This window comes from Callospermophilus lateralis, chromosome 8 (assembly GCF_048772815.1).
Source record: "Callospermophilus lateralis isolate mCalLat2 chromosome 8, mCalLat2.hap1, whole genome shotgun sequence".
Taxonomy (NCBI): Eukaryota; Metazoa; Chordata; class Mammalia; order Rodentia; family Sciuridae; genus Callospermophilus; species Callospermophilus lateralis.
In genome coordinates this window covers 137,623,096-137,635,734 of record NC_135312.1, presented here as the reverse complement: position 1 = coordinate 137,635,734, position 12,639 = coordinate 137,623,096, and the positions used below count along the sequence as shown (strand labels likewise).

Genomic DNA, 12,639 nt, shown 5'->3' with positions numbered 1-12,639 from the left:
TTTTGGCATCATGTAAGAAGTAATTGCGAAAGCCTGGAAAGGGGGTGCACACGGCAACCCCAGGTATCATGAGGATGAGGCCACAGGGTCATAGGTTTAAGGCCAGCCTAGACAATTTAGGCCCTGTGGCAAATAGGAAGTAAAGAGGGCTGGGGCTGTAGCTCAGTCACCTGCACTCCTCCCCCCCAAATTTCATTAGTTGATAGAAAATTTCATGCGTTCATGAAAACGTACCATACATCTCAAGAGTGATCACACAGGTATGGCATTTCAGTAAATCTAACAAACCACCATGATTTTATGTGTCATAAAATAATATTGCCCAATATATAATGTTGCTCAACAGTTGCTGTTGATTATAAAATGCATTCTAGTTTCTGAGATGTTAAAATAAAAATAAGTGCTAACATACATACAGCAATTTGAAACTAAACTTTCAGGGATTCCTTCACAGCAATGACTCTGTAATATCAGCACCTTTTCTTTCTAGTTGTGAAAAAGTAAACTGACAGGTTATTTTATATGAATAAAGGAATTTATGAGTCATGTTTTTATTAACAATTTACAAATATGTAAGGTTTAAATAAAAGTTATTTTGAACCTACTTTTCATTGTATATTCTTTATATTTATTATTTAAAAACTAAAATTATACTGTTAAAAAATTCTCTGAAGAAACTATATGGATTGCTAAGGAAAATATAAACACATCAGTCCTCCTTAGACATATAAGCAAAGGACATAGTATACGGAAGTTCACCTGGCTGAGCTGACATAAACAACTGGTTTGACTTCAGTGGGTTGAAAAAAAAAGAGTTATCAGTTGTTTATCTATGGGTTTAGCAACAAATTAAGAATGATAATTCCCAGTTTTGGTGAAAATCAGGGAAATGGTTATTTTCATTCACTTCTAAATAAATTCAGATTGCTTTAACTTTCTCAAAGGTTAATTTGGTACTTTTTGTCAGAATCTTTATAAACTATATGTATGCTTTGACTCAGCAAGACCAGATCTACATACCATGGTAGAAGAAAAAAAGTCAGACTGTGTGAAAAGATGTCTGAACAGATAATCAGCCAGAAGTCTGGCATTAAAGAATTGGCTGTTTTTTGTTTGTTTGTTTGTTTATTATATTGTAGAATTTATTAATATGAAAAAATGCCAAATGAAAAAAGTGGGAAGATATATATAATTTCATTTGGTTTTGGAAGTAATAAAAAGATTGATACCCTATGTTAAAATCATAGGAATTACATAGACCAAGGGTGCTAATTATGGATTTTTTTTCCTTTATTTTTAATTTTTTAAATTTTTCAAATTTTCTTACTAAGAAAGTTTAGAAATAAGCTTAGAAAATACTAAATAGTATTTCTGAGATTAAAAATGCTATTAGGGTTTTGGTACCAAAGGCTAGTTATTGCAAGAAAGGCATATTGAAGTGTATATTTTGCAGGTACTGTGTATGTGTATCTGATTACAGAGAAATAAAGACCTGTATTTCCAAAATACTTGAATAGATTTTATCATAATTTTATAGTTATCTTTTGTTACTGAGTATATCATGAATAAAATGCAATTTTAATATGAAGTATAGTTATCTTATTTCCAGAATTCTAATAATTGTTTTTCTCATATTTAAGATGTTTTACATCAAAAGATGACTGAGACATGTGCCACTGCTCATATTGGTGGAGTTAATATCGTGCTTCTTGAAGGAATTACCCCAAATATACAGTAAGTGTGTTAATTGTTATTATTTTCTTTCACTTGCTCATTAGAGTCTTTCAGAAAATTTGATATTCATTGGATGAGCTCATACTTGGTGGATTTTTAGGTTTATACCTAAGGATCTCAGGCACTAAGATTCCAAATGTCATTAAGAATATCACCAAATAAAATGCTCTTAGGAAAGTAATGGGTTTTTCTAAAACAATTTTTGCTACCTGCTTATTCTCCCCTGCCCCTGACCAAGCTAACTCCCAGTACTTTGTAAGTTTGTCTAGCAGGAAAAGTGATCACAGAACAAATTTCAGTTTACATATAAGATGTAAATAAATGTTAATGTAATTCAAATAGTTACTTGAAACAATATTATAGGCAAAGAATATAGACCATATCTTAATATTACATTAAGTAGTGTTACTCATTCACACTTGATTTTAAAACTTTCTCTTGTCATTTTTGCTTTTAATGAATTTAGCCAAAAAGCTTATGAAATCCTTGTAATAGTATAGGTAGCCATGGGAGGGGGTACCCGGGAGTGAACCCACGGTGCTTAACCACTGAGCCATATCCCCAGTCCTTTTTATTTTTTATTTGAGATAGGATCTCCCTAAGTTGCTTAGGGCCTCACTAAGTTGCTGAGGCTGGTTTTGAACTTGGATTCCTCCCGCCTCAGTCTCCTGAGCTGCTGGGATTACAGGTGTGTGCCATGGTGCTGGTTTCCTGTGTTTTTATTTTGACTTTGTTCTGAACCTTTTCCCTTTAAGTTCTGTTCTTGGTCCTGTTTGGAAGAACTCTGTTGATGATCACCTTTACACAGGGCATTCAGACTACTTATCTGTGATCAGCGCATTTAACCATTTGACTTCTTCGTGTCCTTGGTAGTATGTACCTTTGCTCCTAATTTCCTTTCATGGAACAGTTTTCTACTGTGACTACAGTGTGTTTTGATAACTTAGGTCAAGTTTTGAGTGCTTGCTCTTCTTGCTGTCACAGCTGCTTACTGTGCTTCTGTTGTCCTGCAGTGCATCCAGCATTCTAATGGATGACTGAATGGAAGCTTTGGCCATAGATTGACTAAGAAGAATCATCAGTTATAGCTCTAGTCATAGTACTTAAAAATCTACCTGATGTGGTGACCGTCTTGGGAACATTCCCTGATGTGGGTGTTTATAAGTGGGTTGTCGCTTTTTGCCATGAGTGGTGTTGATTTCTTTCAAGCAATCATCTTAGGTTTAAGTCTTGCTGGAATAGTTTGGACCCATAAACTAGCATCATTATGGGTCTAGATTACGTTTCGAAAGCAGTGTTCTAAAAGAAAGACCAGGAAATACCAGTGGTTGTGAGAGATGAGATCTTTTTCTATTTACTTAGCATGGGGTCGGGGGGAGTGTTATTATCTGACGTGAAAATATTAAGAAGTGGGCCAGGAACCTCACATCAGTTATTCAGTCTACACTGCAATGCTGTGAACGGGTGGTTTTATCCACACTTTTTAGAACAAAAAGTTGAGGTTCAGAAAGATCAAAACATTTAAAATCATATGTTTAGTCTGAAGAGATGCCAGTACCTATTCTACCAAGTCCTGATGCTTATGTAGAAAGTCACAGAGGTTAGAGCCCCTGATCTCCTGATATACTCTTAATTTGAAGGGCCAGGGTTGCTTTAGCCTGCTCAGGAAGTAAACTGAGTTTCTTTAGATGTTGCATATGTCATATGTGCTCTGTCCCCTTGGATCTCTTCTGTCTAGTATCACTTAAGAGAAGGGCTTCAGATGATCTCTCAGCTTGTAAATCTTGTATTTATTTACAAAACAAATTTCTTTTCTTTTTTTCTTTTTTTTTTTTTTTATATACTGGGAATTGAACTCAGGGGCACTTGACCACTGAGCCACGTCCCTGGCCTTATTTTTGTATTTTATTTAGAGGCAGGATCTCACTGAGTTGCTTAGGGCCTTGCTTTTGCTGAGGCTGGCTTTGAACTCACGATCCTCATGCCTTAGCCTCCCAAGGCACTGGTGCCACTGCACCCAGCTTACAAAACAAATTCTGAAAAAATGTTAAAACAAAGATGATATTTCTTGACACTACCCCACAGTAAAGTTCACTGAACTGTTTTATTTGAAAAATAAAAGTTATTCATTCATCCCTGCCATTCTTGTAGTGTTGAGTTAAATATTTCATTTCTAGTTGCAATGAAAGGAAATGGAATGAAAAAGTAGATTAGAAAATACTTTGAAGGAAAATTTTATGAGTGGGAAGTCAGAAAAGATTTCTAAGTGATTGTCATGTTGTAACTAATTCATATGAATGTTTATTTGCTTCCCTTTTGTTTTCCTGCTTTCTCTTGAATCTTCGTCTGTAGACTGGAGGATTTTCCTACATCTCCTACAAGTACAGCCAAACAAGAGTTTCTGTACGTCATATTCTTTTTCATGGCTTTGTGATTGACGTAGAATCATATAGTTTTAAAGATAAGTGTCTAAATTACCTTATGGCTGTGAATATATATAGTTATTGTTCCACAACTTTAACATAGATACTTCAATAGAGTAAAGCTTACTAATGTTTAAGGAAAACACAGGTAAGGGCTACCTGTTGGGTAATTCCTACCTTGTTTTATTGTTGCCATAGTTTGTAACATTGTAGTTGTGTGTTGTTTGTGTTTTTTTTTTTTTAGGCATGTTACCGTTAAAATGTCTCTTATTGCAAATACTTGTTTATGTTTGATATTATAAGATAAAGAAATTTCACTTTTCAAAATTTTTTTTTACTTATTAAGAAAATTGTTATTAAAACATTAACAAAGATGGGAAGAATTTATTGTCCTATTGACAGATTTTTTCCCTAGGGTTTTATTATATGTGCTTTTATATTTTGAGTGACTTAATTTGACCCAGTGTATATCTGGTATTTTTTGATACTGAGCTACTTTAAATATTTAAATAACATTTAAATGTGTTTAAATATTTAAACATTCATCATATTTAATCCCAAAGTTATAGCAGCTAGAGATTTCTTTTTTATTTATTTTTATTCACTGAATTCTCTGAATATATTAATACTGACTTTAGAGAGAATGCTCTCACTGTATTAAGGTCATATCTACTCAACAATTATTGATTAGTTTTTATACTATGTGCTAGAAACTAGTATAGGTTCCAGAGATGTAGCAGTAAGAAAATAAAGAAGTGGTCTCTGTCATGGTATCACTTAGATACCCCTCCTTCCTTTTATAGTTTTCTTCTGAGAGAAATATGTAAGGTGCAGTGACCAAGTAGAAAAGAAATTCCAATGATTTTTAACAGTTGAATCAATAGTAAATGATCACTATACTCCACATCCTAGAGATTTTTAGAGAGTCTTGAACCAAGGTGGACAGTGTAGGCCAAGTTGCACAAATAGTCTCCTTCTCCCTGTCTCTGAAGTCTGGGACCTGCTGGGGGTGGGGTTGGAGCTAGAGCTAGTGGTTATGATGGTGTGGGACCATCAGGTCGTCCAGCTCCATGGAATGCCTCTTGAAGTGGTGCACTATGAATGGGCTCCTCTAGTAATGAGCAAGGCAGAGCCCTGAGGTCCTTAATACTTAACATCAATATCTCCCCTGGAAATACCTCTATTGTGTCTGCAGTAGGAGAGCTCAGCCCTATTTGCTTCTATTCTGACTTTTGGTAAATAATTGAGAATGCAGTGTTGCATATGCTCTTATATAGTTAAAAGTGGTATTTTGGGAAGCTTCCCATGTTGCAGAGGGAAGCAGTGAGGTAAATGTGGAAAGTAAGAAAGAAATGAAGCTTGCATTTTCTGTTTTATTATTTTCAATTAATATTTTCACTGAGTGGCAAAGAACTGATTAAAATCTGATTTGTACTGAGCAAGGCTGCTATTCCTAGTTAAGAATTAGGAAGTTTTATTGTCATAGATTGGCATTTCTTAGGGTTGAACAACATGATGGTCTACACCAATCAAACTGAACCAGAAACTGAGAGGGTGCTCTTGTCAGAGTGCACCTGGAAAGGATGTAAGAAGACCTGTACTAATGAATGAGATAGTTTATAGGTTGCCACTGGGAGTTATCAATTGATAATTATAGTTCTTAAAGAGAGTTGTTAACTTAGTCAAGGCCACATAACACATAGTGTATGTGTGACTTTTACACATGAAAGAAGTGATCAGGATCTAACATGGAGATGATAAAAGCATGTGGCCTGATGGGTGTTCCTGAGGCTTGCATGAGAATTTACTGCAATGCCCAGGAAGGCTGATGAAAGGATGCATCGACAGTGCTGGTCCAACTCACATGCTCCACCAGGTCCACCGTAGCCTCACCTGCAACACCCACAGTGCCCAACAAGGCAGGGGGCTTTTCCCGTTTTGCTTTTACTTCATGAGTTCAGGCAGTAGGGCTTTTAAAGTGCCTAGCTTGCCTTCAACTTTTTTGTAACATAGTAAGTGATTGTTAAGAGTGATTTCTTTGACTCTGATTAGATTTTAGAAAGCATAGTATTTTTTTTTCCTTTTCTTTTTAGCATCTTTCTCTTGTTAGTGGTTGTACAAATCTCTAAGTTGGAGGAGAGGAGTTTCTGAATGGGAACAAAAGTCAAGTGGAATTTTGTGGGCATATGTATGTAATGATGTGTCAGTGTTCATGCTTTTACTTACATGTGAGCACATATTCATTTTTCTATAAATTTCTATTAGAGAAGTTATTTGCTATTTATTGCAATGTGAAATAAATGTATTTAATATTTCTGGAAAACATTTCATCAGTGTACAATTTAACGAGAAAAATCTTACTTGCCTCATTGAATGATTTGTTTTCCTCTTGCTCTCAATACTTCTTCAAAATTTCAATTTCTTTGGCTGTATTGTAATGATTCTCCTCCTCTGTTGGTAGAACTGTGGTGAAATGTAGTATTGCCAAGTCCCAGGCCCTCTACAGTGCCCAGAGGGGGCTGAAGACAAACAATGCAGCTGTGTTCAAAGTAGGTGCCATCAGCATCAACATTCCTCAGCACCCTGCCACCTTGCACAGCATGATGGTTCGGAGCTCTCACCAGCTCTCCAAGCAAATCTCAGACCTTATCAGACAGCCTTCTACAGTGTGAGTGACCCCACCGTTCCCATTCGATGATTCTGTGTGATACCTCAGGATTTTCTTTGCCTGTTAACAGAAGTTTGAGAAGATGAAGATACTTCTAAGTATTGATCATGTGAACAGTGGGGCAGGTAGAGAGTAGTGAGACGTGATCATGGATGAATCATGTTGGGTGTCATCAAGTACTGCTTCAGAAATATAGGTGCCCGTGTTCCATGTTCCATTACGAAGCTGAAGAGAGCCTAGGGGTCTGCGGGTATCCAAAGGGGTACCATCAATCCTTGTTTGCTTTGGATTCATTGAAATTAAGAAATTGCAGTGGTCATTTATGTCCCATGCATGGTTTTGTGCTGTCCGTTACATGAAATTGTCCTTTGTATTTTCATATATGAAATTATTGTCCCTCACATGAATTATTTAAGACTGCATTTAATGCCACATAAATATTTGAAAGACAGCAAATCTGACCTTTGCACATTAACTTCATTCCCTGTGCCTGTAGCCATTATTTATGGCATATTCATTGCTGAGCTTTATTCTTGGTCTCTAAAAGTTGTAACTAATAGAAATATATGTAAAATGAAGACAATACGTCTCATTATGTCTCTCTTCTCCATCCTGTGAAGAGGGAAGACATTAGCATGTCTTTTGGTGGTGTCCTGGAGCAATGATTTTTTTTCCAGTTTTCTCTAGATCTTTAATTCTCAACATAGTAATAAGTTACAGCTGAAGTTGATCAAGTAGTGAGAATTTAAATACATTTATTCCATGAATGGAACATGGAATCCAGAATGTGTTCATGTATTTTAGTTTTAAAATACTCAAAGTGATTTTTCCGTATTATGATGTATTGTAAGTAGGGGATAATAGTTGAAAAGTCTGTATCCATACTGATAGGGTTCAAATCCTAGCTTTACCACTTCTAGTTCTGCCTTTTCATTTGTAAAGTGTAGGTAGTAGTAGTACCTGCTCAAAGGATTTTGTAAGATAAAACTCAAAAAACTCTAAGTGCAATATCTGACACTCAAATAATTACTGTTATTGGTGGTGGTATTATCATTGGAATGGTAATGATACTAGTGGCAGCAGTATTGACAGAATTGCATTAGTAATGGTAAATGGGTAATAGAAATGCAGTGGGGTAAGTCATAGAATTTGGAATCAGAGAAATCTTGAGTTTAAATTCCAGTTTTGCATTAATGGTAGGAGTCACCTCAGAAGTACAGCATTTCAGGAGTCACTGTTGTTATTGCCTTTTGTCTGCTTTCCAGATCATAGTTGTTCAAGGCTGTTTTTCACTAAGAATTCCAATGATTTCATATAATAAAATAGTAGCTGTTAATTTTGAGTTTTGAAAAATTGTTTTCTTCTTGGTTTATAGCCAACAGCCTATGAAAGAAGATATTGCAACTCCACTGCCCTCTGAAAAAACCCCAACAAGTGTTAATCAAACTCCAGTTGAGACAAATGAATTTCCTCAGCTCCCAGAAGGCTTGGAGAAGAAGCCTATTGTTCTTAAATTCAGTGCCATGTTAGATGGCATAGCCATTGGAGCAGCTCTGTTACCGTCTCTGAAAGCAGAGTATAAGATGGGAAGAATGAGAAGTCATGGAATGACAGGTATCACAGAATTCTCAATTTAGCTGCTGAAAATTTATGAAGTTTTGAGAAATTAGTAATAATATCTTGACAGAAAGAAAACTTTGGTGTTATAAATGTTATATAAAAATGTCAAAAGATTGAACCACAGCACTTGGATTTTATTAATGATATTCTTTAGTCAGGGAAAAAAAAAAAAACACCAAGAGCTTTCTGTTAGGCAGAGGTACCGTTTGCAGGTGATATGCTTCATTACTTCTCTCTGCCTTTTATGTCTTTTATGTCCTTTTCTTGCCTTATTTTTTGTTAGTCTTATTCCCATTGTTTGAGGAAACCAGCATTTCACCAGTGAGTTCCTGTTTGCTGTGCATGTTTGCTAGATTTGCTCCATCAGATTAAGAAAATGTGCTCCATCCCCTAGTATGCTGCGTGTCTCTGAAGAATAATTGGTGAATTTAAAAATTCTGTTCACATGATAAATTAATTTTTTAAAGCACAAATACATACATATGTGAATACATGCATTTAGAAAAGTGTGTGCATGCCTACCCCTAGCATTTCAAGCTTTGGTTGTTAAGAGGAGTTTTCCTAAAACCAATTAGACCTTCATATTTTCAGAAACAGAAGTACTGTAAAGTGAGTTTCCAGATTTGGTAGAGTCAGAAGTCTTATGCTTTCAATTATTGAAGGCCATTAATAACTGATAGTCAGACTTGTTTTCATCATTTATTTGAATCAACCATGAAATACGAGAAGCAAGTCAGAAATCAGATAGGGCAGTTTACAACTAGAAAAATGGAAATATTTTAAGAGCAAAGTGATGTATTGTCTAATATTCAGACAGGTAAGAAGTCTAGATTATTTTGAAATGGAATAGGACGACAAAAGCAGTAGCAGAGCACATGCACTAGTGGTGGATAGGCCATGGCTGCAGCCTGAGCTGCTCCACATCTTCATCCAACTGTGTGAGCAAGGGAGGTGGTTGGTGTGGATGGTCCCCCTCCTGCAGCTGGCAGGTGAGAAGTCAGGAGTGTGCCTGGCTGCAGTGCTGAGTGGGAGGAGGTCAGGGCCATCCCAGGTGCTGCTGGGGGTGAGTGAGCGCTTTCCTGCTTATGGCTCTTTCCACGTGTAAACATTGTTGTGTGGGTAGTGACTGTAGTGGATGTGGCCTGTGATGTAGCAGATGTGCTCAGGGGAGAGCACTAAGTGTCTGTGTGGGTCACATGGGCTGTGTGGTGATGTCTGAGTGGAGACAGTTGGAAGCATGCCCTTAGATTGTGCTGGTCTGCAGGAGTGCACACATGTAAACACGTCATACACTGAATGGGCAGTAGCAAGTCTCAATTGTGGTAGGCTTCTGCTGCCCTTATAGACCTCCAGGGCAGTTAGGGACATGCAGGCTGAGTAATGGTCGAAGTAACATTTCTATATTTATTTATCAACCATAGTTGATTTAAAGTTTAAGGCAACAGTAAATGAAAATTCATATCATATCCTTATTTCTTAAGGTCAAAGATACATGTATTTGTACTTGAAACTATGAATGTTCTCAGAGTTTAGTTTAGTTTAACTGGTTTTGGTTTTGATAGTTTTCACTACTTTCCACACTTACTCAGGATTAGAAGACACGCTGTCAACTGCTAATGTTGTCTGTGAATGAAGAAGCATTGTGGGGATGTGGGTTTTTTGGTTTTTTTTTTTCCTTAAACTTGGACTAGTTTCTCTCATTATAACTCCTCCGTGATAAGGGCAGATTTTTTTCTGTTCTGGCCTTCTCTGATATAAAGAACATTTATAGATGTTTCTCTGGCACCTGATATCACATTGGGCAACTAGAAGGCTTAATACTACTTGCTGATTGACTCTGTAGAAACCATGCATATGTTTAAAGATAAGGGAGTATTTTATGAGCAAAATTAAAATATCATTTTATATATTTCAAGGACTGAAAGGTTCTTACATTTTTCTTAGAAATCGCTTTTGCAAAGGTGAGGAGTTGGTGAGCCAGTGAGCACCTGCACAAACAAGAACTTTTCTTATTTCTTTTAGGTGCACAGACAAGGTTTACATTTGAGCTGCCAAATCACAGATTGCGTTTTACTTCAAAAGTTTCAGCCACAGATATGTCAACCATTCCTCCTTCTGCCAGTCTTAACCTTCCTCCTGTTACTATGTCAGGGAAGTACATAATGGAAGAACATGACAGCTACTCTGACCAGGTGTGGAGTATAGATGAACTGCCTTCTAAACAAGGGTACTACTTACAGGGAAATTATCTACGTTGTGTGGCAGAAGTAAGTTTGCTTTTAAATTTTATTATTGTTTGTAATTTGAAAGTTCAAGATTTAGATATACCAAAATATGTGTTGATCCAACTTTTAAGGTTGCAGACCTTAAGGTTAAGCATTAAATCATTTGTTCCCACAGAAGCCTTCTCCATGAAATTATGGGTAGAGGCATGTCTGTCTATGTCTTGTTTTTTTCTCTTTCCCTGTAGTTTAATTGAAACATGCTTTTTAAAACATACTAGTCATCTTTGAATTTTACATTTCTTACATTGAGTTTAATGTCAATCTTGCATTATTTTCATGGCATATTTGCTTCTTGAAGGCAAATTAGCAGCTATTATTCAAGAGAATTTATATCTATTGACTTTTGTAGTCCTTAAATCAACCCTGTAAGGTAGATATATTTGTTCTAATTTTGCAAGTTAGGAAACGGAACCTTAATGAGGTTACACGATTCACATGAATATATGTGATTATTAGTGATAGAGTCCTAGAGAAAGATTTACTAAGCTCATATAAAAGATGGCATCCCTGATTACATCATCCTCATCCTCATTTTTGCTTGTATCTGTATAAGCAAAAGTTTCAGAAGCACTTGGATGTGTCTTTCATCTGATTACAAATTCTATAAGAAAGCTGTTTGGATTCTTTGATAGAAATATTAGTCATAGGTATTAATATTGATGTATCGTCTTTAGACTCTACTTGTCTTAGCCCAGAGCAATTAAGCTTTCTGTAATTCCTCACTTAAAAGTGCCAAATCTATTGGGCTAGGGATATAGCTCAATTGATATAGTGCTTGCCTCACATGCATAAGGCCCTGGGTTCAATCCCCAGCATCACCAAAAACACAAAACAAAAATATAGTGCCAAATCTATTTTGCTCTTTTAATTTTTGATCAAAATATTCAGCCTATCAAAAGTGACAAATGATGAAACATTTTTCTTAATCATAAAGATGTTTAAAACTCTTTCCTATAATACTCAACTTCAATTATGGGCTGCTTTCTATTTAATCTGTTAATTAGCTAATTCCTGCCAGTAGTTAAATGCCTTGTACTAATTATAGGGCACAACTTAATTCTGGCATCTCTACTTTGCTAATTCACTCAAGCATAATCCTGAGACACAGAATTTTCATTATTGTATCCTTAGCATTTAATGTGGCACACGGAATAGACAGTCATTACATCACTGTATGAATAAATAAATTTATTTACAATGATGCTTGTCTGTGGTTCTAAGATCACAAAGATGAATCATTAAAAATCTTCCTCTAGGCAAAATTTTAATTTTGTAAAAGGTATATAGTTAGAATATTTTTTGTTTTCAAAATATTTCTCGCACCTTAATTACTGGTTTAAAAAAAAAATAACATTTTGGGAATGGCCCATATCAGTGTTAGGCCAACAAAGTATTAGAAACTCTGAATATTTTAAATCTTTCTTCAATATATTAATCTCAAATAGTACGTATTTAATCATCTCTTGTAAGTTTTGGATGATGTTTTAAGAAAAGGTGTAGACTAAGATGGTATTGTTAGTCTGTTGTTAATCTGATACCCTGGTTCTGTTTGGCAGGTTGGTTCCTTTGAACATAATCTCACAACTGATCTTCTGAACCACTTGGTGTTTGTACAGAAAGTGTTCATGAAGGAAGTCAATGAAGTAATACAGAAAGTTTCTGGTAAGATGATCTAGTATCCTCTAGTATAGACGCAGGTTTGAAATAAAACTTGATTGGCAGTGAAAGGAAAGTGATCATGATCCTCGGAGCAACCAAGAGATCTTTATTGTGGTGGTATCGGATCAACAGGGAAGGGAAAGAGAAAAAGAGAGAGAGAAGGAGAGAGGGAGGGGTGTAGAGCAAAGTGCAAGAGAGAGAAAGTGAGAAAAGAAAGAGAGTTCTGGCAGGAGAGAGTTTTTATAGCCAA

General features: G+C 35.9%; 1 protein-coding gene across 6 annotated transcripts in view; it reads left to right on the top strand.

Moving 5' to 3' along the window:
• The window catches only part of Bltp1 (bridge-like lipid transfer protein family member 1), a 192,073-nt gene that overhangs the window by 114,426 nt on the left and 65,008 nt on the right, over positions 1–12,639 (top strand). For 5 of the 6 annotated variants that reach the window (XM_076864403.1, XM_076864405.1, XM_076864407.1 and 2 more), the window contains exons 49-54: positions 1,641–1,734; positions 4,087–4,137; positions 6,619–6,825; positions 8,201–8,439; positions 10,468–10,712; positions 12,287–12,392. In XM_076864403.1, the coding sequence (XP_076720518.1) occupies positions 1,641–1,734; positions 4,087–4,137; positions 6,619–6,825; positions 8,201–8,439; positions 10,468–10,712; positions 12,287–12,392 (942 nt within the window). The remainder of the gene's footprint in view (positions 1–1,640; positions 1,735–4,086; positions 4,138–6,618; positions 6,826–8,200; positions 8,440–10,467; positions 10,713–12,286; positions 12,393–12,639) is intronic. The other variant, XM_076864404.1, reaches the window with a different exon arrangement.